Source organism: Rhincodon typus, chromosome 12 (genome assembly GCF_021869965.1).
Source record: "Rhincodon typus isolate 14 chromosome 12, sRhiTyp1.1, whole genome shotgun sequence".
Classification (NCBI taxonomy): Eukaryota; Metazoa; Chordata; class Chondrichthyes; order Orectolobiformes; family Rhincodontidae; genus Rhincodon; species Rhincodon typus.
Genome location: NC_063343.1, coordinates 2269662 through 2296559, shown reverse-complemented (window position 1 = coordinate 2296559; position 26898 = coordinate 2269662). Strand labels below are relative to the sequence as shown.

The window sequence follows — 26898 nt, the reverse complement described above, 5'->3', positions numbered from 1 at the left end:
GAAAAAGACATTCATTTGATGGTAGATTCTTCACATGGATAGAGGGACAGAGAGAGAGACAGAGAGGGAGTACAGGAAAGAAAAAGTGTAACAAAAACAGAAATTGCTGGAAAAGCTCAGCAGGTCTGGCAGCATCCGTGGAGAGAAGTCAGAGTTAACGTTTCGGGTCCTGTGACCCTTTCTCAGAACTCAGAACCTGTTCCGAGGAAGGGTCACCAGACCTGAAGCGTTAACTTTGACTTCTCTCCACAGATGTTGCCAGACCTGCTGAGCTTTTCCAGCAATTTCTGTTTCTGTTTCTGATTTACAGCATCCGCAGTTCTTTCGGTTTAACTTTGTGATATTCTTCAAAAGGAGAAAACATTTCCAGCTCAGATGTAATGAAGTGGATCTGGAACACAAGTGCAAGAAGATCTGAAAACGCAATGCATACGATGTGAACTGTTCCAAAAAACGGTGAGGGACAGCCAATGGTGTTTTCAGCACACTCTCGTGAACGTACTGTCAAATGTTAAAAACTCAGACAAAATCAACATTTCAGTCAATGAAAAAAGATCACCCATCTTTCTTTGAGAGGAATGCAGCAGGCAGCACAGACTAGTAGCATTTATGTAAAAGAAAACTTCAGACAAGACTACGGTTTGCAACATATTGGCTCCCTTATGAGTGAGTGTTGAATACTGCAGGGCCAGAACATCCAAATCTAAATACACATAAACACTAAACCACTACTTCCTCGCTGGTTAGGATCAGGCTCCTTTTAATCTCCTGTCACTGCTTTAGATGATGGATATTTGTGATCCCTCCTTCTTTGCTGGCTGAGATTAGCAATCCATTTAATTCCAGTTCAGTGCAATCATTGCTGGCCTTTTACTGCCTCCAATTAATATGTGGTAAATACTCTAGAGGTGGATAGAGCTTGGCTCAACCACTCAAAACCACCTGGTTATGAATAGCTGGTATTAACGGACATGAGAAACACTGGGGTGCTGTGAATTACACAAATTAACTAACAAATTGCAAAGGTTTTTGGATGGCTAGAAAATGAGTGTGGATATTATGTGTCCCTAGAAAAGCCCATACAATTTTCGTAACTAGCGTTTTCATGAAGAGTGCGGCAAACCCTTAACAGGAATAAAAAGGATGACATGCAACTAATGTTGATAGAAAAGATCTTAGTCAAATAGTTTCACATTGAACATCTTTAAGCAGTGATGACCATAGCTAAAGTAGTCAGAGGGAAGTACAGCTTTCAGGTAAAATGAGACTAGCATTCTTTTTAATATTTCGAGGGCATGGGAGTTGTTAGGACATCAATACATTCTCTATAAACTGTTCCCCTTGATTAAAGGGAGTCTGATGCATGTAGACCCTGGAATTTATGTTTCTTTTAGCCAATTACCCTTCCACACCTGCAATATTTTATGGACTGAGATAGATTCCAGAGGAACTGTTGACACAAGTCCCTGAGATGGTAACCTCATCAGTCAGTGAAGGTGCTTTTATATTATATGAGTCCACTTATAGTTCTTGCAATGACACAGACAATTGAAATATAAAAGGAGACAACTCATCTTGTCCCATCAACAGTGAAAAACCCAGTATATCATGGGGTTTGGGAACCCTGCGAGATTTGCCAGCTGACGGACATCCAATGCAAACAGTTGCAGACCAGGAATGTAAACTGAGCAGAAATGGAGATGGAAGCTGCATTGACCCATTCTCTGAAAACAACATAAAGAAAAGCAGCTTCATACCAATCTTTGAGGCTCAGGCAGCACATACAGACTTTCAGACCCGCCCATGTTTTGTGATAAGTTGGAAAGAACCTCAATTTTGAGCACTTTCCCCTGCACAAACTCAAATAAAGTGAAGTGAACTGAGCAATAGTGACAATAAATATTGAAATGGATGGTGTTGTCATCATTCGTGTCAGCCTCATGAGCTAATTAAAGAATACTGACCAGCCTGATACATTATTAGAAGGTGCTGAGTGAGAACTCCAAAACTCACTAAATATATGATTATGACACTTGTCGTATAAGTCCAGTATTATGGTTTATTCTACAGTTTTATAACCTATTCTGTTTAGCCTGCTATATCAGTTATAGCAATTTTCCTGGTAATTCATAACTATATGTCACATAATGCCACACAATGTCAATTCCTACATTACTACCGTTTTTATTTACATTACATAACCTCTGCCCCACTCAGGGTACCCACTGGAAATTAGTAGGAAGTCAAAAATAAATATAAATAGTATAAACACAAAGAGTGAAAATCCAGCAGTCAATTCATTTCATTCCGAGGTTCTGGCAACATTCATAAATCAGCCTCTCTTCACCTTAGTATATATGGTATCATCAGATCCTGACTGATTGAGTTACTGTTTACAACTCATTACCAATCAGTTCTCCACATGATTCTGAAAACTGGGGCACTATTGACATCCTGACTCTCGCTGTCCACAGAGGAGATACCATAACCTTATAGTCACAGTGCATACGAAAATCATGCAGGAATTCAAGAACAGATCATCGTTACAACAACTTGAATCTGATCCCTGTAGATGTCATCTGGAAAAGAATCTCAATGCATCCCATTTCAGAATCCTACAAGATTAAAGGGACAATGAACTCCAGATCCTAATAGAGAAAAATCAATCCTTTCCATTAACCAAATCTCTGCCACTCTTCCACTTCCTGGGATTTCAGTCTAACAAGTCACGCCTCCATGTACTTAGTTAAACTGACTCTTACTATGTACAATTCCAAGCGAAGAATCCACATCCCTTAACTCCCATTTTACCAGTTTCCAACATCCCACATCACTTTCTATTCACTTCCACGCTATAGAACAACAAAGCACTTCCTGTTTACTGTCAATAATTCCAGAGCAACAGACCCCCTCACATTCATTCACATTGTAGCAAATTTCAACACATTAAATCTTTTCCCGTTTTCTCCTACTGTATAGAATACTAATAGAGCAGTCTTCCTGTTCATTCCTACAATGAAATTTCAGATTTATACATTAAATATTCTCCAGTTGCATAGATTTTAATGGTCAGTTGCCAAATACAGTGAATCTACCATCATAAATGGTACCATATTTTAGAAACTTAAATAAAATATATTGTTCCTGCATGTTCTGCAGCTGATGTTTTGGTTGAGTTATTGAGTGAACAATTTATTAATTTGTTTGCATTATAAATCTTTTGAAACATTCTGTTCTTGTCTTCCTGGAGGTTCTGTGAATAATCACAATTCAAAAACAAAATATGTTAGCCATTTTTTTTTCTGTTTCAGGATTCAAATGGACTGAAAACCAAAGCCATTAAGTTCACAGGTTGCAACTGCTGCTGGTCATGACTTACAGTCACTTCCATGTGGGAGTGCCAGAAACTTTTATCGGAAATCAAAGATTTTTAGATTAATTCAATAAAGTTGAAACAATCATGGATTTGGATCCTGTGCTTTCTTTTCACATCACATGACGGGACTGGAAGCACAAAAATAAAAGGATCAATCCAAAGAAAGAAAGTGATTATTGCAAAGTGAAAGCAATGTTTTCTTGGAGACAGCTGGGTGAAATTTTGACTTGAATTCTTGTTCCTATTGGTGAGATGTTGATATAACACTGAGCAAGCCTATTTTGTTTGGTCTCTCATTGGTTGCCCTAATACTGCTGTGTTGTGCTGACATCTGCATTCCCCTACACCTGCTAAAGACACGTCCCCACGGCTCTTATTTACACAGTGTGGCTCCTCTGTGCTTTAGCAACTTCCTGCTTGAAGCAAGACTCAAATCAGTGAAGTACTGAAGACAGATGGAAAGACCTGTTGCACTCTGCAGGATCTTGTTTCCACAGTTTCCAGTTCATGCAGACTCAGGACTGCTTGTAGTGCTTGCAGCCTTCTTCTTCGTACGCAACTTGAGACTCTTCGATTGTGGCTGAGAAAGAGATATTAAAAGGCAACTAATCAGATCTTTTGTTTTCAGAGTTACTCACACATACAACCATCTTATCCCCATCAGCAGAGGGGAGATTCACAATGCATCATCCAGTCCTCATCATTCTCTTTATTTCTTCACGGGATGTGGGCATCGTTGCCTTGGCCAGCAATTATTGCCCCATCCCGCATCGCTGTGGAACTCAATGACATACTGGGCTGTTTCAGAGCGCAGTTAAGAGTCAACCACATTGCAGTGGGACTGTAGTCACGTATAGTCACTAATCAGGTAAGGATGGCAATTTTTGTTTCTGAAATAACTGCCCAGAGGCCAGTATCCCATCACCAAGTCACCGTTTATTTATTTGTGCGCAGTACACTGGCTGTGACCAGCCAGCTCAGAGTCAAACCCCTGAACTGAGGAGATTCATAATCTCCTGTTTATATTGGTCAGCCAAGGCTTCCTGATTGACCCCAGTTAACAACCCCAATCAAGGATCTCATAGTCAACGAGATCCACTTGTTTCAAATCACTACGGTTTCCTAAAGGATTTTCAGATTGTACTGACCACTACTGGCCTCAGCACTACCTTCCAGTAAAATTAGCCAATGGTTATTAATGCAGGTCATAAACAGACGAAGACCCAGCACTGATCCTCGTGACACTCTCCGACTTAAAGTCTTCCAAGTTGAAAATGGCTCATTTTTCCTGACTCACTGTTTCCTGTTAGCTCACCCTTTGCCCACTAACACTGCCAACACCAGAAGCTCTTATCTTGTGCATGCTAACCTTTTATGTGACACTTTACCAAATGCCTTTTGGAACTCCAAATACACCAGATCTACTGGTTCCCCTTTATCTATAGAATTTTGGTTGATTACAAACAGTGCATCCACTATCACTGCAGCCAAGTCTGTTGTGATCCTTGGAAAAGACCATCAGGTCCAGGAAACCTGTCAGCCTTTTGCTGCAAAAACAGAAATTACTGGAAAAGCTCAGCAGGTCTGGCGCATCTAGGGAGAGAAGTTAGAGTTAACATTTTGGGTTCAGTGACCCTTCTAATTTCTCCCTCCATTAACTCTGATTTCTCTTCACAGATGCTGCCAAACCTGCTGAGCTTTTCCAGCAACTTCTGTTTTTGTTTCTGATTTAGAGCATCCGCAGTTCTTTCAGTTTTTATTTAGCCTTTCGCTACATTAGTTTTTTGATGTATTTTCCCTTTAGAAACAGTGACTGCTCTAAGTTCCTCCCTCATTTTCCCATTGTGATTTTCTCCTCTTCTCAGGATGCTTTTGGTGTCTTCTGCCGTGAATATAGGTACAAAATACATGTCCAAACCCTCAGCCATTTTCTTGTTTCCCGTTGTTAATTCCACAGCTAAATCTAAAAGTGCTTCTGTTTTCTAACACAGGTCCTCACTGCTCACACTCCACTAACAGAATGGCAGTTTTCATGCTACATATCTTACTGGTAACCTACAGAAACCAAGACAACCGGATCTTTTCCCTCCCACTCTAGCCCTGAGGAGTCATCTTAACCATGGCACTGTGCAGACAACACTGCCTTCTGGAATCTCACTCTCATCTACAGAGACGCTGTATCTAATCAGGGCAGAGGATGCCTGCTATTGGCCCTTGTTGTCCCAGTCCATCCATTCATCAACTTGTTACCCATGCATCATCTTGACCAATAATTTTGTTGTCTGTTCAAAGAATTTCAGTAGTTAAAGCATGTCATCAAATGCTGCTTTGAAATCTGTGCTTTCTTTGGAATACTACATTCAATTCTGGTCTCCCTGCTACAGGAAAGACGTTGTGAAATTTGAAAAGGTGCAGAAAAGACTTACAAGGATGTTGCCAGGGTTGGAGGGTTTGAGGTATGGGGAAAGGCTGAATAGGCTGGGGCTATTTTCTCTGGAGTGTCGGAGGCTGAGGGGTGACCTTATCAAGTTTATAAAATCATGAGGGGCATGGATAGGGTGAGTTGTCAAAGTCTTTTCCCCAAGGTAGGGGAGTCCAAAACTAGAGGGCATAGGTTTAAGGTGAGAGGGGAAAGATTTAAAAGGGGCCGAGGGGGCAACTTTTTCACGTAGAGGATGGTGCACATGTGGAAGTGGTAGAGAATGGTACAATTACAACATTTAAAAGGCATCTGTATGGGTACATGAATAGGAAGGGTTCAGTGGGATATGGGCCAAATGCTGGCAAATGGGACTAGATTAATTAAAGATATCTGGTCAGTATGGACGAGTTGGATCGAAGGGTCTGTTTCCGTGCTATACAACTCTATGATTCTACATTACTTAAGTATCCATTGGCAAATGACTGGATGTCACCATTTGAGATGGAAGTCAGAGATTACCAGAAATCAAGTTTGGTGAGGTTGGAGGATAACAACTCTTGGTCAATGGAACTGCAAACATTGACCAGTGAAGGCATTAACAGTGCTGCAGAAAGACAGCGAGCAAAGGGGCTGAGGTGAACAGTCACATGATACCTCTGAACGCTGCATCTTCTGTTTAGGGGCTTTAAGGCTCTGGGTGCGTTTTGGCACTTTCTCCATATCATCATCCAACTGGTCAGGTTTCACATCCGGCTGCTCCCCGTCGGACCTCGGGGCTGGGGTGCTCCTTACCTCTTCTCCTGAAGGAAGCCAGCATGTGTCTGAGAAACAACAAGGCAAAAAAGGGAGAGGATGAAAACCAAAAGCAATATTTAGTAAGAGCACACGCGGTAAAGATATGTCTTCTCAAAACGGTGCTGACACATTGGAAGAAATAATTTTCAAATAAATGGAAACAACTGTCTCACAGAAAGTGGGCTATTTCAAACACCTTTTATATTTTCATCATGGCAAGTGCCTTTGGATATTTTGGAATGTTGGAAGTAATATATACATACATTATGTTATTTGCAAATAACTAATATAGCTTTTTCATTCATGCCTGACAATGACATCCTTTTATTGATCATTATTCAATTAATCAAATGAAAACAAAAAAGATAAAATAGCTAAGTTGGTATCATTATCAAATATTCCCATCTAATAGTTAAAAACAAAACTAAAAACACTTCCTTTCATCTCTGCAATGAAACGTCAGTAGTACCTAGACTTCAAAGTAATTCACTGTATGCTGAGTGCTGTATCATAGAATCCCAACCGTGTGGAAGCAGGCCATTTGGCCCATCGAGTTTACACCAACCCTCCAAAGAGTATCCCATCCAGACCCACTCCCCAACCCTATCCCTGTAACCCTGCATTTCCAAATGGCTAATCGACCTAGCCTGCACATGCCTGGACACTATGAGGCGACTTAGCATGGTCAATCCACCCTAACCTGCACATCTTTGGATTGTGGGAGGAATCCAGGGCACCCGAAGGAAACCCAAACAGACATAGAGAGAATGTGCAAACTCCATGCAGACATTTGTCCAACGATGGAATCTAACTTAGGTCCCTGGCGCTGTGAGGCAGCATTGCTAAGCACTGAACCACCATGCTGGCCCACCGTAACTTCCTGAGGCATAATGGAATGCAGCATAAATTGAGACTCTCTTACAATAATCTCGCCTATTGTAACTGTATCCATTATAATAAGATTCAACATTCAATACTTCCATTGTAGCAAATTCTCATCATAAATATCGTTAACATTGCACTTGGTGCAACAAGAATAAAATTACCTCATAATTGTCTTCATGCAATAAGTCCTTGTTGCTACCCATCTCATTTTGAGAAATTATTAATACACAGCAGAAGTTTCAGTGTAATCAGTAAGAGATGTATCAGGTGGCATCTTCTAAAGGCGACAATTTGTAATAAAGTGGTTTGGCTAGGCATGTTATGAACTGAATGATTGATGAGTACAATCAGTGCAGGCTGAATGGAGAAGGTAGAACTTACATACAATTCCCAGTTTGAGGCAATGGAAGAGGAGAAAAAAAACAAGAGTTAAAACACTCCTTCAGGACACTTTAATGCTTCAGGGAATTAGGTGCTCCATTTGCTCTGTGAAGGAACATTGTTAAGCTATTCTTCTGGAATGTATGTTTGTAATTTTAATAACTTTCTACAGAAACCTTTGACACAGCACCTCCTCATCATCTATATTCTTTAATAGTGTAGCAATTTAGGAACAAGCCCTGATTTTTCTCGAAGCTCCTCTGACCCTGACTTGTGTTGGGGAGGGAAATTAGGCAAATCTCCTTGTGATTCACTAAATTCCAGTGGGCAGTACAATTCTGAATCTGCCAACATAGCAATGCTGGAAGCCAGACACTGTTAAAATAAAGAGCCAACAGTTCCCACAATGTATCCTCATCTCCTTCCCCTAATTATAATTAAGTCTGTTTAAATATATCAAGAGTGATTGAGATAAGCAGGGAAAGGCAGCTCCTATAAGCAATATCATGTCGCATCCTGTTCAAATTATGCCCAGTAGCTGATGGAAGCAAATGGAAGAATTTCAGCCAATGCCCATACTGCTGTGAGCTGAATCAATCACACAACAATCTATTAATGAAGTGCTCTCCCTGTACATTATCACATGAATCATGTGGTAATAACACAGCTTTGAGTGCATGTATCCATGATTGTGGATATTCTTCACACCTCCTGCCTATTCCAGTCCAAACTGCAAATCTGGACCTATATCCTTTTAAATATTCAAATCCATCTCATTTGTACCTGAATAACTGTTTCAGCTTCATCTCGAATGCCCTTGATACAGCCTAACTGCTAACCTGCTTCCGAAAGACAACAGAGCACGCTCTGTTTTCGTGCAATGAATCAACTGTTAGCATGAACTGCCAACCAACTTCCTTTATCCAGAGGCTCCTGGCACAGGCTAGTCCACAGTGCTCACTGCACGTCTGCATCAGTCACAATTAACTGAGCAGGCACAACGGAGAGAGGCAGCCAATGAATGATGCGCAACGCAGGCCTTGTCTCCATTCTGACTCGTGTAGGGCTGAGCTAATGTCTGACTGGTTACTTAATAAAAAGAGCACATTAATATTCCACACACACATATACACACACACAGTGTTGCTGAACAGCTTTAGCTCATTGAAGCCAAGTACTGTATCTTTATTTAGTCAGGTCAAGCAGCCCTCATGTTTATTCAGGCCATGTAATAGCCCACATAACGCTGAGGCAATGCATTAGCAGAGTACAGCAGTACTTGGTTGAACTATTTTAACCGAGTTACAATTAAATGCAACCCACTAAATTCCCAGGGTCACCTCCACGAGCAGGTGTAGTTTAATTCCGTATCGAAAACTCTTGATACAGATGAAATTACACTTGGGTTCATTTTGATAGTATGTGATAGCAAGTGCTGGAAGTTAACAAACAGGGGCTTGCTGCTGCCTCCTGATTTCATGAGACTGAAAATAAAAACGGTGAGGTATAAAACAGACAGGCAATTTGCTTCCAATCAATCCACACAATTCCACAGATGACTCAATGTTTCCACATTTAATTCAAATACGGTGAGTAATGCTTTCAAGCATGGGTATGCACCTCTACATAACATTTTTAACAACGTCTGCTCATAGCACAAGGAGACATCTTCAGAATGTGTGGAGTGTAATCAGCAAGTCAACAATTTTCAGTATTACCATTGATACATGAACATGAGAACAAAATACTGGAAATCTGAAATAGAAACAGCAAATGCTGGAAATACTCAGCAGTTCGGGTAGTGTTTACAGACAGAGAGACAAACAGAGTTGACAGGCAGAACTTTGGGTCCACTCAGGAATGGGATTGAGCTGAATGGGTGCTAAAGAGAGCACCATTGCCTGGGGCACCAGGGTCACGCTGCCGATAATTTTCTTCAGCTTGGGAAAACTGGGATCCCGGAGTCTGCCTGATTTGGGAAGGAGGTCGACGAGTGTTAACTCATTATCAGCAGCCTGACATTTTGATGGGGGTGCATAGCTGGTTTGAATGTTGGCCCACGGATAGCTTTGGCCAATGGAGATGACAAAGCAGCAGGGAGCCATAGCTGGATAGCAAGAGAGCCCGTAAGAGGGGGCACAGCTCAAAGGAGAGTCAAGCCTTTGGCGCACTGCTGCCATTGAGTGGGTCAAGCTGGGAGAGGTGTATGCTTGGACAGTGTAGGGGTTGTAACCCACCCGACATCGTCAGGACATAAGCAGAAAGGCTAGGGTTCTAGAGACCACTGTGAGTACAGCTGAGCAAAGTAAAGGAATCACTTGTCATTGGAGCACAATTCTCAGATGTTTCCTGCAATTACAAATGGGATTAACATCCTGAGCAGCAGAGACAGAATCATGGGCACGAGGAGGACCAACAAGAGGAAGGAGCGATAGGAATGCACTTGCTGTTGAAGTTGGATCTCCTTGCACATGTCAGAGAGCCTTTCACCACTACCAGCAAGCAATGATGTGAATATGACCTCCACTGTAGCATGTGAATACACACTGTGCCATCATTTATCAGCACACTTTGGGAGTGAGCAGGAGAACAGACCCTCCATTTGCAAACATTGGCTTTCTTGGTTTACCGACCCTCGGAATAACGCACATTGTAAAGTGATTTCTCACAACCTACCAGGATCATTGACCATTTCGGGAATGTTGCCAATGGAGGTTCTCATGAGGGGGTCAGCACCCCGCAGGTGGATTGAGTCTTCATCCCTCAGCAGTGTCAGATCCTGCATGCTGAAACTCCGCAACTTATCCGACAGCACTCCTTGACCCTGGGCCAACAAAGCAGATGGGTGAACAGATCAGCAATGGAGACATCTGACAGTAGCCCCACAATTAAACAGTAAAGACAAAACTGGAAGTCACTCTCTTCATCACCAAGAGAGAGGCCTGCTTTCTGGCTCGCTTGAATTCAAAGGACAAGTCTTAAGTTGACCACTGTGTTATTGAAATTAAAATTCAAGGCATGGCTATGTTTGTGTGCAGAGAAGTTCCTTTATAAAAAGATCAAGGAGAGCATCTAGTCCCTGAGTTACACACAACAGGTCAAAGAGATGCACAGGCTGGGATAGGGAAGGCAGGGTCTTCAGCAGCTTACCTCAATACTCATGATCCTCAGAGGCACATCACACTGTTCGCACTGCACAATGTTTGCACTGCACACTGTTCGCACTGCACATTGTTCGCACTGCACACTGTTTGCACTGCACAATGTTCGCACTGCACACTGTTCGCACTGCACAATGTTCGCACTGCACACTGTTCGCACTGCACATTGTTCGCACTGCACACTGTTCGCACTGTACACTGGTTCACACTGTTCACAAGCTCACACTGCACGCTGGCTCACACTGTACACAGGCTCACACTGTTGGATGGTTCAAAGCTACAAGTCACCCTGTGCCTCCAGGGGATGAACGTTGAATAAGATAACAATTTTCCCCCATTCTTCCTGGATCCACACAGATTGTCTGTCGCATGGGGGTTGGCGGGGTTGGGGGGGTGGTGGGGGAGCATGGTTTGGAGTTTGAGGAGGCAGTAAGGTGAGGGTTTACCCACACCCTTCCCTCCGCTGTGGGAGACCAGTCACCTCCTGGGTCTCTTGGTGAGACATGAAATGGCTGACCACTTCCCCAGTGCTCCTTCTCCAGTTTGGTCCAGGCTGATCTCAGGCAAGAGCTTCCCACAATCCTGTCTGTGAAGCCAGTAAGGTGGGGGTGGGGGGAGGGAGGGGGGTGACCAGAACCAGGAGAACAAACGCAGTGGCAGATATGCCTTCTTTAGGAAAGGGGATTCTGGGCAGGAACACCAACTCCATTGGTTTCACCATCTTGGTGAGCCCCCTTTGGAATAAAGAAATGCTAGATAACACTTCAGCTCACTCTAACATAGAAGGAGCACACCACAGTCATCAGTGCATCGAGCCTAGAAGCAATGGATCAGGCCAACAGGCATTTCCACTTCAACAATAACCAAAGGGAGAGAAGCTGATTCTCCTAGGTGACTTCAATACCAGGGTTGGGAAGGACCTAAATCCCTGGAATGCAGAGGATTGGCAGAGAAGGCAAATAACAACTCTGAGTCCTCCTCCTGACAAAATACCAAGAGCATGGCATGGTCATTAGAAACACTGTTTTCCATCAGGGGGATAATTAGAAGATTTCACAACACCAGCCTCACTCTGGGTAACATAATCGTGTGAACGAGGCATTACAATGATGTCTGCATCACCATGTCATGATGGTAGCTGGTGACAGATGGAGTGCCCTTCACCTGATCCCAGTGCCTACCTCCACCAGCCTGGCCCTAACATGGCAGCAGCAACAGAAACACTTCCTCAGGGAAACCTACTCAGTCAGTGCCTCACAGCATCAAACGATGCTCAATGAACAGCACCTGCAGAATAGCCATCGTGCCTGGTCTGCCCTTAAATCCATCACAAACACCACTGACGAGGAAAGTCTCTCCAAGAAAACATCAAGACTAACTTGACAAGGATGACAAAGAACTGGCCGACCACTGCACTGCCAGAAATTGCTTACAGTGTGAAGGTGCAATGTGAAAACAGGGCCAATTTCTGTCCACCTGCTCAAATGACAGTAAGCTTTGTTGATCTGATCTTCATTGACTTGATAACAGCAGTTATACCATCACACAAGCCAACCTTCCTTCCATTGACTCCTTCTACACTTCTTGCTGCCTCAGAAAGGCAGCCAACATCATCAAAGGCTCCTCCCATCCCATTATAATCTCTTCCAACCTCTTCCATCGGGCAGAGCATACAAAAGCTTAAACACACACACCAACAGATTCAAGAAAAGCTGTTCTGAATGGACACCTCAAATTTGAAATTTAATGTTGATCTCACTCTTTGTGCACCTTCTCTGCATCTGTAAAATTGCATTCCTCGCTCTGTTCTATTGCCCTAATGCACTTAGTATGGTATGATCTGCCGGTACTGCATGCAAAACAAAACTTTTCACTGTACCTAGGTACATGTGACAATAATAAATCAAATCAAATCAAATCAAAAATCATGTCTAGTACATTCCTTGCCCAGATTAGACTGCCATCAATAGGAATCATTTGTACAAACTGTATAATGAGGGAGGACACAGCATGAAGTTGCAGCCCCTACTTAATGTGCCATCTTCATTCTTGCTTGGTGCGAGTTTCCAAAGGGCTGTGGCAGGAATGCTGATGTCTTGTTGAGAATGTAAAGCATTTCCTTGCCTGCTTATGCAGTAAGTTCAGTAAAGAGGGAATGCAGGCCATTTCTCAACAGGAGCTGTGTGAAATCTGTGCAATTTGGTAGACAGGGGCACAGCGTCCAACACCTAAGCAATGTTACAGGAGGCAAGGAGAACATTTAACAGCCTGACAATGTCTGTAACAATAAGGTGAGCCACTATTTCACAGTAAGTTAATGGGAAATTATGCACAAGCAGTGCTCAGGTTGTGAAAGGTTACACTTTGGAGTCTATGTGCAGGTGGATTTGTATGCAAGTCAGAACACAATGCAGGATGATATAAAGGAGACATTTATAGGTGCAGGAAATGTCAGATCATTAAAACGATACCCGTGTATGAGATTGTGTTTTTAACTACAAGCATTGTCGGATGTTCGGAAAGTGGGGGCTCACTGCATATTATCATGCTTGCACCCATGTTACAAATTAACACTTTTAAATTCATACACATGACCCTCACCGCAATTTATTTCTGCCACTTGGAAATGAAGTCACATTATCTTTTGGAAACACAAGCTCATAAACCAGCCTTTCAAATGGCTGCACGATGCATATTGAGTTAGTCTTGTGCAAGACATAAACATGGTCGGACATGTGTTTCTCTTGAAAATTCCGACATCTGAACACAGGGGAATAAGAGAGAAACTCAAAGGGTAGGACATTTGGTCAGATGGTCACTAGGTCCTCAGTATACACTGGCTTGAAAGGACAGAGGAAGAAATCCTGTGTAAAGCTTGAATGCGGGTTAAAGCTGGTACAACTCATTTCTAATTGTTCCCTTATTCACTGGACTCTCACTCACTCACTGACATCTGAAGAGTTGGAAGGGGTACTTTGTAACCAGCTTTGTTATTTTTTGGGGGCGGCACGGTGGCTCAGAGGTTAGCACAGCACCAGGGACCCAGGTTTGATTCCATCCTCGGGCCACTGTCTGTGTGGAGTTTGCAGGCTCTCCCTGTGTCTGCGTGGGTTTCCTTCCACAGGCCAAAGATGTGCAGGCTAGGGTGGGTTAGCCACGGAAAATGCAGGGTTACAGGAATGGGGTGGGTCTGGGTAGGATGGTCTTGGGACGGTCGGCACGGACTCAATGGGCTGAATGGCCTGCTCCCACATTGTAGGGACTTAATGATTATTCCTGGGATGCAGGTGAAATTGGGAAGACTGTATTTATTGAGCAATACTGCCCAAGGAAACCATGTTTGCCTCAGTCCTTTGTACTGATGATGCTTCCATCCAGTTGGGTGTTGTCTGTATCACAATGCTGTCAATTAGATCCATGTCTAGGTTCTGATGCTGGTTGACCTGCCGGGTAATATTCTGCTTTTGTTCTTCCCGGTTGTAAGAGTTAGGCACGGGGATAATTACATAATCAATGAGTTATTGCAATGCATAAAAATAAACGCTACCATTATGTGAAGTGGTAAATGCAGTTTGTATTTGTAATGCGGTCAGCCGTGGGGACCGCATAGAATGTAAGTTCCCTGATGGGGGCTGTTAACCTGGTCCAATCAGGGAGCCCTGGCTGACAGATATAAACAGGAATGTCAGAGGTTCTGTTCACTCTGAGAGCTGGCCCTGAGGGAACTGGATCAGTGTCAAGGACTCTCCACGTGTAAATAAAGGATGACTTGGTAACAGGATACAAGCCTCTGTGGAATTATTTCAATATTCATATCAGAGATGGAGGACTGATAAAGTGGACTATTCTCTTTTGGATTATACATTGCTTCATCTGTACTGTTCCAGGTAATTGGTAAATTAATTTTAAAAAAATCATTCATGGGATGTGGGTGTCACTGGCTGGGTCCAGTATTTATTGCCCTGTCCCTAGTCGCCCCTTGAGAAGGTGGTGGTGAGCTGCTGTTTTGAACTGCTGCAGCCCATGGGCTGTAAACAGACTCTCAAGGGAGGAAATTCCTGAATTTTGACTCAGCCACATTGAAGGAACAGTGGTCTATTTCCAAGTCAGGGTGGTTAGTGGCTAAAGTATTTCACTTCCTGAATTGAGCCCTGCAGGTGGTAAAGAGTTCTGTGGCAAAGAGGTAGTTCCAATAACTGTCTAATGGTGACCAAACAGCCTGCTCTCAGTCACACCAAGTTACTGATGTTGAAACATAAAAATGGGATATATTTGTCTTCCTTTTACATGGTGCAAATGTTACCTGTCACTTGTCAGCCCAAACCTTCATTAAGTTACTGCTGTAGGTTTACCAGTGCTTTGTCAGTGTCTAGGAAGTTAAGAATGGAGTGAACACCGTGCTGTAAAACTGTTGACACGCAGCCTCGCTCTGTCTTCATGGCTGAGTCAGTTGGTATTGATTGTTGACTGTTGTTTTTGACCAATGCTATCCTTGCTTCAAATGTACCAGTGCTGGGAGTTAGCTCTGTTTAGGTATATAATATTCAGTCTTGCTGCTATTCCAATAGGTATCTTGGTATAAAGTGTGTCTCATACCTTTCTATATTTCCCACTGAATCCAGATTGGACTCCAGTCCCAACAATACTGGATGGAGGTCGGAGATGTATCAGGCTGGGAGAATACAGGTGACATGTGGGATAAAATTCTGATATGATGTTGGCACACAGTGCCTCAAAGATGCGCTCAGGAGAGAGTCCCTGTTAGTCTGTTCCAGTAGCACTGTCCTAATGCCCCAAAGCACGATGGGTGCCTCATTCTAATGGCTGTGTACTGGTAACTCATATCATACAGATGTGTCTACGGCAGGTAGGCTGGTGTGGACTAGGTCACTCTTATTGAAGGCTCTTTGTAGAATCCCTGCAGTGTGGACTCAGGCCATTTGGCCCATCAAGTCCACACCAACCCACCAAACAGCATCCCATCCCCCCCTACCCTATCCTATCCCTGCATTTCCAATGGCTAATCCAACTAGCCTGCAGACCCCTGGACACCATGGGGGCAATTTAGCATGGCCAATCCACCCTAACCTGCACATCTTTGGACTGTGGGAGGAAACCCACACAGACCCAGGGAGAATGTGCAAACTCCACACAGACCAAGGCTGGAAGCGAACTCAGGTCCCTGGTGCAGTGAGGCAGCAGTGCTAACCACTGAGCCACCATATCAGCTTGGAAGAGTGGAAAATTCTGATAAAATTAACCTGACACAATCGTATGCTGGCAGACAAGTCCTTTTGAATTTGTGCAGCCTGATCAGCGGTGGTATTGCTGGGTGATTTGGTGATAGAGTTTGAGTTGTCAGTACTCACACCCCATCACCAACCTGGAGGGCCTCCAGTAGAAGGGGATTCGCAGCTGAATGGTCATTGACAGAGTATGGGATGTTCCACTCAGGTACTGCCTGAATCTTCTCTGGGTTATTGCTGGGAGCTTCATTTGCTCTTTCTGTCATGGTTCAACTCAATAGTTTGTGGTTGTACAATTGTGTGAATTGCTCGGCATTAAGATTGGGACTGAAGTCGACCACAGCAGGAAGTGAAATCAAAATGTCTCCATACAATCCCTTGTGGGTTTTGCCCATCAATCCAGCAGCTGCCATGGTCACTTCATACAAGGTCAACTCAGCACCGATCAGATTATTTAATTTTCACAGCTTGCTTCTGTGGGGTTTGTACTGACAATTTCTAGATCTCTAATTCCATACCATCACCTCTATATGTTTGCTGTAGTGGCCCTGAACCATCCTCCCATTCCGAGGGAGCCCAAGAAATAGTCCGTTTGAGAAGGGGAAACAAGATATTGTCAGAACACAGCTAAAGAGGAACAGAAAGAAGTGGGGCTGAGGGGGGCGCGTCAGTGCCTATGCTGAGGATGTGTCAGATGCTGCAGGATGTATGGAGGAGATGCAGATGAGGTTACTATCCCTCTGGGGAAGTCACATCCTGGTATGACTAAATGAAATTACTCGCTTTGGTGGCACGGTGGCTCAGTGGTTGGCACTGCTGCCTCACAGCGCCAGGTACCCGGGTTCGATTCCACCCTCAGGTGACTGTCTGTGTGGAGTTTGCATCTCCCCATGTCTGCGTGGGTTTCCTCTGGGTGCTCCGGTTTCCTCCCACAGTCCAAAGATGTGCAGGTTAGGGTGGATTGGCCGTGCTAAATTTCCCGTAGTGTTCAAGGATGGGTAGATTAGGTGGGTTATGCAGGATGGGTCTGGGTGGGATGCTCTGAGGGTCGGTGTGGACTTGTTGGGCCGAAGGGCCTGTTTCCAAAATGTAGGGATTCTATGATTTCTATACTGGGAAATAAGCAGGACTTTAGCTACAGCTGACCTAACCAAAGCAGAGAAATGTCGAAAGCTCTTCACTAATGCTGACATCACTTATCCTCTGCCACTGGGGCAGCAGTAGGATAAGAAGATTAGGATGTAAAGAAAATCAAGCATTTACCATCCGCACAGATAAGTAATAGGACAACAACTAGCCACACCTTTTGCATCACTTTTAAGTTATGATTGGATTTCATTTCAGAGTTACTTTCTAAGGGTGTAGAATGAAGAGTTAACAAATGAACAGGTGGCACAGTGGGTCAGTGGTTAGCACTGGTGCCTCACAGCATCAGGGACCCAGGTCTGATTCTAGCCTTGGCCAACTGTCTGTGTGGAGTTTGCACGTTCTCCCCGTGTCTGCGTGGATTTGCTCCAGTTTCCTCCCACAATCCAACGATGTGCAGCTTGCAGTGGATCAGCCATGCTAAATTGCCCCTAGTGTCCAGGGATATGTGGATTAGCAATGGGAAATATAGGGATAGGGTAGGGGTTGTATCTGGGTGGGATGGTCTTCGAAGAGCCGAATGGCCTGTTTCCACACTGTGAGGATCCTATGACCAGACTGGCAGCCACGATGTTGCGAATGTTTTTGACAGGGAGACTATGTTATCAAACACTTCGCATTACCGGGCAGCTACCTTTCTCAAAGATCGTCATCGAAGAGGAGATCCAGCAGAGAGTCACACGTGCCAATGCTACCTTCATAAAAAATGCACAACTATGCCATATCGCAGGGATCTGTTCAATTTACTGAACAATTCCCTCAACGTCTACAGTGTGTTCTTTGGGAAGCTTGGGTCGCAGGATTTCTGTACGTTCGCTGCTTTTTATGTCCATTTCAACAGACAGCGAAATGTGGTTGAAAGGGGAGCTTCAACTTCCTGAAAGCTAATCTTGCTGTCTGCCTTCTTTAAACAGCTTAAGCAAAATAGGTCATCGTCCTTATCTTGTGATCTAAAATTCAGTTCATTCGCTCTAAAATTCACTGAACGCTGCATGAATTTAGTTCATAAATAAGTCTGGAATTTCCAACTAAATTACTTTATTCAGGACTCATTCCACATTTTTTTTCCTTTATTCATTAGTGGGATGAGGATCTTGCTGGCTAGGCCAGCATTTATTGCCCATCCCTAATTGCCCAGAGTCAACCACATTGCTGTGGGTCTGGGGTCATATGTAGGCCAAACCAGGTAAGGATGGCAGTTTCCTTCCCTAAAGGGCATTAGTGAACCAGATGGGTTTTTCCCAACAATTGACAATGGATTCATGGTCATCAGTAGATTCTTAATTCCAGATATTTTATCAAATTCAAATTCCACCATGGCAGGAATTGAACCCAGGTCCCCAGAACATTACCTGGGTCTCTGGATTAACAGTCCAGCGATAATACCACTCAGCCATTGCCTCCCCCTATCATATTGGTAACCTTTTGTTATGAAGAAGAACTTCTCAAAATGAGCCCTAAATGTTGTCTTTTACTGGCTCAAACTGGTGAATCCTCCCACCTATTCTCGAATATAATCAAAAGTAATTTTAGAGAAAATGTGTAAAAGATCAATCTTCCCAAGCTCTAGTCCATTTGTGGACCTTTAAGAGCTCAGCAGGAGTTTTGGATTCTTTTATGTTACGATGATGCTTTATGTTAATTAAGTTTAGCATCGGGTTACATGCAGGCACCACAAAAGCTTCTGGGAATGTGGATCAGAATCAGGTGGACATAGCCAAAATGTGTCTTATAGACTGACGTGGGAGAAGTGGGCTCCATTTTGTGGGCACTGGTACCAATCGTTGGCATTGTACCATTGGGATGGTCCACGTTGGAATTACACTGGCATCTGATCTGATTTGATTTATTGTTGTCACACTGAGTACAGTGGTAAGTTTTGTTTTGCGAGCAGCACAGGCAGACCACAGCAAACAAGAACATACAGATCATCGGGTGCTTAGACAGAGAGAGGCCTAACAAGGTTATGGATTTACAGGAGGTGCACAAAAGCAAGATCAACATTAGATTTGAAATTACAGAGGTCCAATCAGAAGTCTAATAACAGTGGGGAAGAAGCTGTCCTTGTGACCTCGTGAACCACATAACGAGGGACATGGAGAGGGCTTTGAACAAAACAAGAGAATCAATGTGGAAACACGTGGCAAATTAAAGAGGAGAAACAAGGTAAGAGAGGAAAACAGTGAGATGGGAAACAAGGGTCAGAGAATGGCAAAAAGGGACAGAAAGAAACAAACTAGGAATACATCAGCCAATCAAGACTACACGTTACAAAAATAACAAAAATCTCTGCGTGAAAGCATTTTTGCATTCAAATCGATGACATGGGTTGAAGTAAATAAACACAATCTGATCACCATTACAGGGAGAGACTTCTGGATAATGGATTAGAACAGTTTGGAAGGAGGCCATTCAGCCCATCAAGTCCACACTGACCCTCCAAAGATTGGGTCCTGAACAGTGAGGGCTCTCCCAGTTAAATTGGAAGCGAGGTAAAGGTGTTGAGACAGCACTGCTAATCAATGCAGGTGTTGATGCAACAGTTCGAGATGGCCTCAGTACAGGAGGTCAGGATGTAGAATCAGTTTCAGTGGAGCATGGGGAAAACTTTCACTGGTGGGAATCGTTTACAGAAACCCTAACAGTAACTATGATGTCGGACAAAATATACAGGACGACACATATGGTTTTGGCAATAATTGTTGGTGATTTGAAGTGACATATCGACTGGAAAACCAGTGGTAGCCTGGGTGAGAAGTTCATAAGGTGCTTTTGAGGTTGTTTCTTACAGCATTGCAGCTTGGAACCAGGTTATATTGGGCTGTATTGTGCAACGTGACACAATTAATTCAAGACCTCAAAGTAAAGGCACCCCTAGGTAGCAGTGAATATAAAATGATTAAATTTTTCATCCAGTTGGAAACAACCTGAGACTAGTAAGTTACATTTAAACAGGGGCAACTATGCTGGTATGGCAGCTGAGCTAGCTGAAGTGAACTGGCAAAGGAGACAGACCAATCGAGACACATTGACAGACATTTAAGGAGACATTTCAGAATACACAGAATAACATCATTCCTACTATAAAGACAAACGTTAAAGACAGACCCCCACAATCTGCGGTTAGTTAGAAACATAGAAACATAGAAAATAGGAGCAGGAGGAGGCCATTCAGCCCTTCGAGCCTGCTCTGCCATTCATCATGATCATGGCTGATCATCAAACTCATTAGTCTAATCCTGCCTTCTCCCCATAACCTTTGATCCCATTCACCCCAAGTGCTGTATCTGGTTGCCTCTTGAATACATTCAATGTTTTGACATCAACTAAATTACTTCCTGTGGTAATAAATTCCACAGGTTCACTATTCTTTGGGTGAAGAAATGTCTCCTCATCTCCGTCCTAAATGGTCTACCCCGAATCCTCAGACTGTGATCCCTGGTTCTGGACACACCCACCATCGGGAACATCCTCCCTGCATCTACCCTGTCCAGTCCTGTTAGAATTTTATAAGTCTCTATGAGATTCCTCCCTCATTCATCTGAACTCCAGCAAAATCAATTCCAACCGAGTCAATCTCTCCTCATACATCAGACTCGCCATCCCCGGAATCAGCCTGGTAAACCTTCACTGCACTCCCTTGAGAGCGAGAGCATCCTTCCTCATAAAAGGAGACCAAAACTGCACACAATATTCCAGGTGCGGTCTCACCAAGTATAACTGCACCAACACATCCCTGCGCCTGTACTTGAAACCTCTCGCAATGAAGGCCAACATACCATTTACCTCCTTCACCACCTGCTGCACCTGCATGCTTACCTTCAGCGATTGGTGCACAAGGACACCCAGGTCCCACTGCGCACACCCCTCTCCCAATTTACAGCCATTCAGGTAGTGACCTGCCTTCTTGTTTTTGCTTCTGAAGTGAATACATTCACATTTATCCAAATTATCCTGCATCAGCCATTGATTTGCCCTCTCACCCAATCTGTCAAGATCATGCTGAAGGATCTGTACATCCTCGTCACAGTTCACCCTCCCACCCAACTTAGTATCGTCTGCAAAATTGGGGATGTTACATTTTGTTCCCTCATCCAAATCATTCATATATATTGTGAATAGCTGGGGTCCCAGCACCGATCCCTGTGGCACCCCACAAGATACTGCCTGCCAATTTGAAAAGGACCCATTAATTCCTACTCTTTGTTTCCTCTCTGCCAACCAGTTTTCTATCCACTTCAATACACTTCCCCCAAACCCATGCACTTTAATCTTGCACATTAATCTCTTATGTGGGACTTTGTCAAACACTTTCTGAAAGTCCAAATATACTACATCAACTGGCTCCCCCTTGTCAACTCCACTAGTTACATCTTTATAGAATTCCAACAGATTTATCACGCATGATTTCCCTTCATAAATCCAGGCTGACTCTGTCTGATCCTGCCACTGCTTTCTAAATGCTCTGCTATAAAATCTTTGACAACGGATTCAAGAATTTTCCCTACAACCAATGTTAGGCTCGCCAGTCTATAATTCTCTGTTTTCTCTCTACCTCCCCTTTTGAATATTGGAGTGACATTAGCCACCCTCCAATCTGTAGGGACTGTTCCAGGGTCTATAGAATCCTTGGAGATGACCACCACTGCATCCACTATTTCTAGAGCTACTTCCCTAAGTACTCTGGGATGTAGATTATCAGGCCCTGGGGATTTATCGGCCTTCAATCCCAACAATTTTCCCAGCATCATTTCTCTACTAAGATTGATCTCCCTCAGTTCTTCCCTCTCATTAAATCTTGCATTATCCAACAATCCTGGTATTGATTTGTGTCCTCTTTTGTGAAGACAGAACCAAAGTATGTATTCAGTTCCTCAGTCGTTTCTTTGTCCCCTATTATACATTCCCTCATTTCTGTCTGTAGGGGACCTACATTTGTCTTTACAAATCTCTTTCTCTTCACGTACCGATAGAAACTCTTAGCGTCAGTCTTTATGAACCCTGCAAACTTACTTTCATATTCTATTTTCCCCTTCTTAATCAATCCCTTGGTCCTTCTTTGCTGAATTCTAAACTGCTCCCAATCCTCAGGTTTATTATTTTTCTTGGTTAATCTGTATGCTTCTTCCTTGGATTGGATACAATCTCTCATTTCCTTTGTAAACCATGGATTGGCCCTGTTTCCCATTTTGCTTTTCCGACAGACAGGACAGTTGGGACTGGCCCTGGGGGAAGGTGGGAGCTGTAAAAATTGGATGGGTTACACCTGGGCAGGACTATGTTTGCTACAGCGGTTGGGGAGGGTTTAAACTAATATGTCAGGGGGATGGGGACTCATGTAAAGAGTCAGAGAAGAAGGCAGCAAGGACAAAAAACAAAAGCTAGAAAAGAGAATAAGAAAAGTGATAGGCTGAGAAACCAAGGACAAGAGTCAAACAGGGCTATTGAGAAAAATAAGGAGGAGACAAACACTGTTAAAATGACAAACTTAAAGGCTTTGTGCCTTAATGTGCGGAGCATCTGCAATAAAGTGGATGAACTAATCGTGCAGATAGATGTAAATGGGTACGATATAATTGGGATTACAGAGACATGACTGCAAGGTGACCAGGGATGGGAACTGAATGTTCCAGAGTATTTAGTATTTGGAAAGGACAGGAAAAAAGGAAAAGGTGGTTAAGCAGCATTGCTGGTTAAAGAGGAAATTAACACAAGAGTGAGAAAAGATATTAGCTCTGACAATGTGGAGTCTATATGGGTAGAGTTGAGAAATACCAAGGGCCAAAAATCATTAGTAAGTATCATATATAGACCCCCAAACTGCAGTGGTGATGTTGGGAATGGCATTAAACAGGAAATTAGAGATGTATGTGATAAGGGAATATCGGTGATCATGGGTAATTTTAATCTGCACATAGATTGGACAAATCAAATTAGCCACAGTGCCGTAGAGTGTACAGGGGACGGTTTTCTTGACCAATATGTGGAGGAACCATCAAAAGAGCAGGCCATCTTAGACAGGGTACTGTGTAATGAGAAGGGAATCATTGCGAATCTAGCTGCGCGAGACCCCTTGGGGAAGAGTGACCATAACATAATAGAAATTTTTATCAAGATGGAGAGCGAGGTTGTTGATTCAGAGACTAGGGTGCTGAACCTTAATAAAGGAAACTACGAGGACATGAGGCATGAATTGGCCTTGATAGATTGAGGAGAGTTACTTAAAAGGATGACAGTGAATAAGCAATGGCAAACATTCAAGGAATGCAGAGGGGAACAGCAATAACAGTTTATTCTTGTCTGTCGCAGAAGCTAAACAAGTTAGGGAAAGCAACAAACAACATGGAAAAGCACATAACTGTGCAAAGATAACTGACAGGTCAGATGATTGGCAGAGAATGACTGAAAGGTTAATCATGACAAAAAATTTCGAGTTTGAGAGGAAGCTAGCTACAAATGTGAAAACAGACAGTGAGAGTTTCTACAAGAATTTCTATTTAAAAAGAAGAGGTTTAGTAAAGTGAGTGTTGGTCCTCTGGGGGGTGAGGATGGGGAGTCAATTGTAGATAACAAGGAAATGGCTGATAAATATTTTGTTTCTACCTTCGCTATAGATAATACAAAAAAATTCCAGTTAATTGCTATACACCAGTAGGTGGAAGGGAGAGTGAAATGTAATGAAATTATTATCGCCACGGTAATGGTGTGAAACAAACTGATGGTGTGACAAGTGCCTGGTTTCAGATGGGTTCCATCCTGTGATCTTAGAAGAGGGGCTAATGAGGCAGTAAATACTTTAGTGTTATTGTTCCAAAACATCTCTAGATTCAGGAAAGGTTCTGTTTGATTGGCAAATGAGAAATGGGGTGGCACAGTGGCTCAGTGGTTAGCACTGCTGCATCACAGCACCAAAGACCTGGGTTCGATTCCACCTTTGGGTGGCTGGCTGTGTGGACATTTTCCCTGCATCTGTGTGGGTTTTCTCCAGGTACTCCAGTTTCTTCCCACAGTTCAAAGATATGCAGGTTAAATGGATTAGGGATAGGGTGGGGGTTGGTGGTGGTGGGTCTTTGGAGAGTCAGTATGGGCTGAATGGCCTGCTTCCACACCATAGGGATTCAATGATTCTAAATACAACCCTTCTATTCAAGAAAGGATGAAGGGAGAAAACAGGAAATTATAGGCACGTTAGCTTGATGTCAGTAATAGGGAAAGTGTTAGAGTCAATCAGTAAAGATGTTGCCACTGCCAATTTCGGAAAATTCAAAGTGATCAGGAAGAGTCAGCATCCTTTTGTCAAAGGCAGATCATGTTTACAAGTTTATTCAAGTTATTTGAAGAAGTAACATGCTGTGGTTAAAGGAGAACTGGTAAACACACTGTACTTGGATTTCCAAAAGGCACTGCAGAAAATCAAAGCCCATGTTGTAAAGGATAATATACTAGCATGGATAGAAGTTTAGCTGGCTGGCAGAAAACAGGCAGTTTTATAAATGGGCCTTTGTCTTGTTGGCAAGATGTGATAGGTGAAGTACCTCAGGGGTCTGTGCTGGAGGCTCAACCTTTTACAATGTATATCAGTGGCTTAGATGAGGAGAGCAAAGGCATAGTTGCTAAATGCACAACTGACATCTAGATAGGTAGGAAAATGTCTTGTGAAGAAGATGTAAGGAAGTTGCAGACAAATATGGATACATTGAATAAGTGGGCAAAAATTGGCAGACAGAGTTTAATGTGGGAAAATGTGAAATTGCCCAATTTGGCAGGAAGAATGAAAAAGTCTAGTATTGTTTAAATGGAGAATAACTTAGGGAGTTAGATGATCTACAGCATGAGTCTCAAGAGGTTAGAATGCAATGACATAATCAAGAAGGCTATGGAGATGCTGTTCTTCATTATGACAGGAATGGAACAGAAACGTAAGGATAAAAGTGAAAGAACTGTGGATGCTGGAAATCAGAAACAAAAACAGAAATTGCTGGAAAAGCTCAGCAGGTCTGGCAGCATCTGTGGGGAGAAAGCAGAGTCAATGTTTCAGGTCCAGTGACCCTTCCTCAGAACCATCTGAGGAAGTGTCACTTAACCCAAAGTGACTCTGATTTCTCTCCACAAATGCTGTCAGACCTGCTGAGCTTCTCCAGCAATTTCTAGAAGAGTTAAGGATGTTATGTTTCAGTTATCCAAGGCCCCATCTGGAAACCAGTGTGGAACTTAAAGTGACTTGACACAGCCCTAGTCTGTAACATTTCTCTGCTGGAGACAGGGGTGAACACTTGCTGTGAGAATACTCAGAATTCATTCATTCCCAGTGGTCAGAATTTGGGAGATTTGGCAAGGCGTCCCAAGGCGAAAGTGGTGCCCAATAACGAAACAATTCCCAAGCGAAGTGAACCAGAACGCACCTTCGCTGCCGCTGTCACCGCAGCGTTAGCGGCGAGATTGAGTCCACGTTTCCCAAACCGCATCATCGTTTCATAACTGCGATCTCTGGCTTGGCTGATGTACTCGTCAATTTCCTAGGGGGGCAGACAGCAAACAGCAGGTTTAGAAGGAGGTGGAAAATCAGCCGTTTGAAATCTGTAACGCAGAGGGAAAAAGCTAATGCACCAGCCTGCAGAAGTAGCAGCACTTAATTGTTTGCAGACAACAAGGCTCATGCACTGGCCTCAAGAGCAGCGAAACATCCTTTAATCACCCACAGCAGAGTCCTGTCTCAAGCAGATCATGCCATTCATTTACATCAGAAATCACTATTCTGTGTAACCTCTGGTGCATGTGTTGACCTTTGAGTTATTATTCCTGACATGTTTCTGAGCAGAGTACTGTTCACAGTGCCTGACTTGTAATTTTTAGGGTTGGACCTACAGACAATGGTTTGGAGGGATGCAGATACAAAACACCTTCATATTCTGTGAGGGAGACTCACTTGTGTATGCACATGGAAGATAGGGAAACTGGGAGTTTATCATTATAATTGATATCTCTCCTAATGACTGTCAAAGAGTCAAACTTAGTGAAATCCTCAACCTACCCATTCTCTCAGTTATAGAGTCATACAGCATGGAAACAGGCCCTTCCGCCCAACTCGTCCATGCTGACCAGGTTTCTTAAACTGAATTATTCCCACTTGCCTGCATCTGGCCCATATCCTTTAAACTTTTATAATTGTAGATCATGAAATCCCTACAGTGTGGCAATGGCCCATTCAGTCCAGCAAGTCCACACTGACTCTCTGAAGAGCATTCCACCCAGACTCACCCTCCCTATCCTAGGAACCCTGTATTTCCCATGGCTAACCTGCATATCCCTGGACACTATGGCCAACCCACCTCACCTGCACATCTTTGGACTGTGGGAGCAAACCAGAGCACGCAGAGGAAACCCAAGCAGACACAGGAAGAACGTGCAAACTCCACGCAGACAGTTGGCCAAGGCTGGAATTGAACCTGGGTCCCTGGTGCTGTGAGGCAGCAGTGCTAACCACTG

General features: G+C 43.4%; 1 protein-coding gene across 1 annotated transcript in view; it reads right to left on the bottom strand.

Annotated features, from left to right (window-relative positions):
* Window positions 1-317: 317 nt before the first annotated feature.
* LOC109931052 (receptor expression-enhancing protein 2-like) overlaps window positions 318-26898 on the bottom strand; it is a 66568-nt gene continuing 39987 nt past the window's right edge. Inside the window, exons 4-7 of the mRNA XM_048603922.1 lie at window positions 25815-25928; window positions 10536-10683; window positions 6453-6619; window positions 318-3956 (exon numbers count right to left, since the gene is read on the bottom strand). Of these exons, the coding sequence (XP_048459879.1) occupies window positions 3882-3956; window positions 6453-6619; window positions 10536-10683; window positions 25815-25928 (504 nt within the window). The 3' untranslated portion in view covers window positions 318-3881. The remainder of the gene's footprint in view (window positions 3957-6452; window positions 6620-10535; window positions 10684-25814; window positions 25929-26898) is intronic.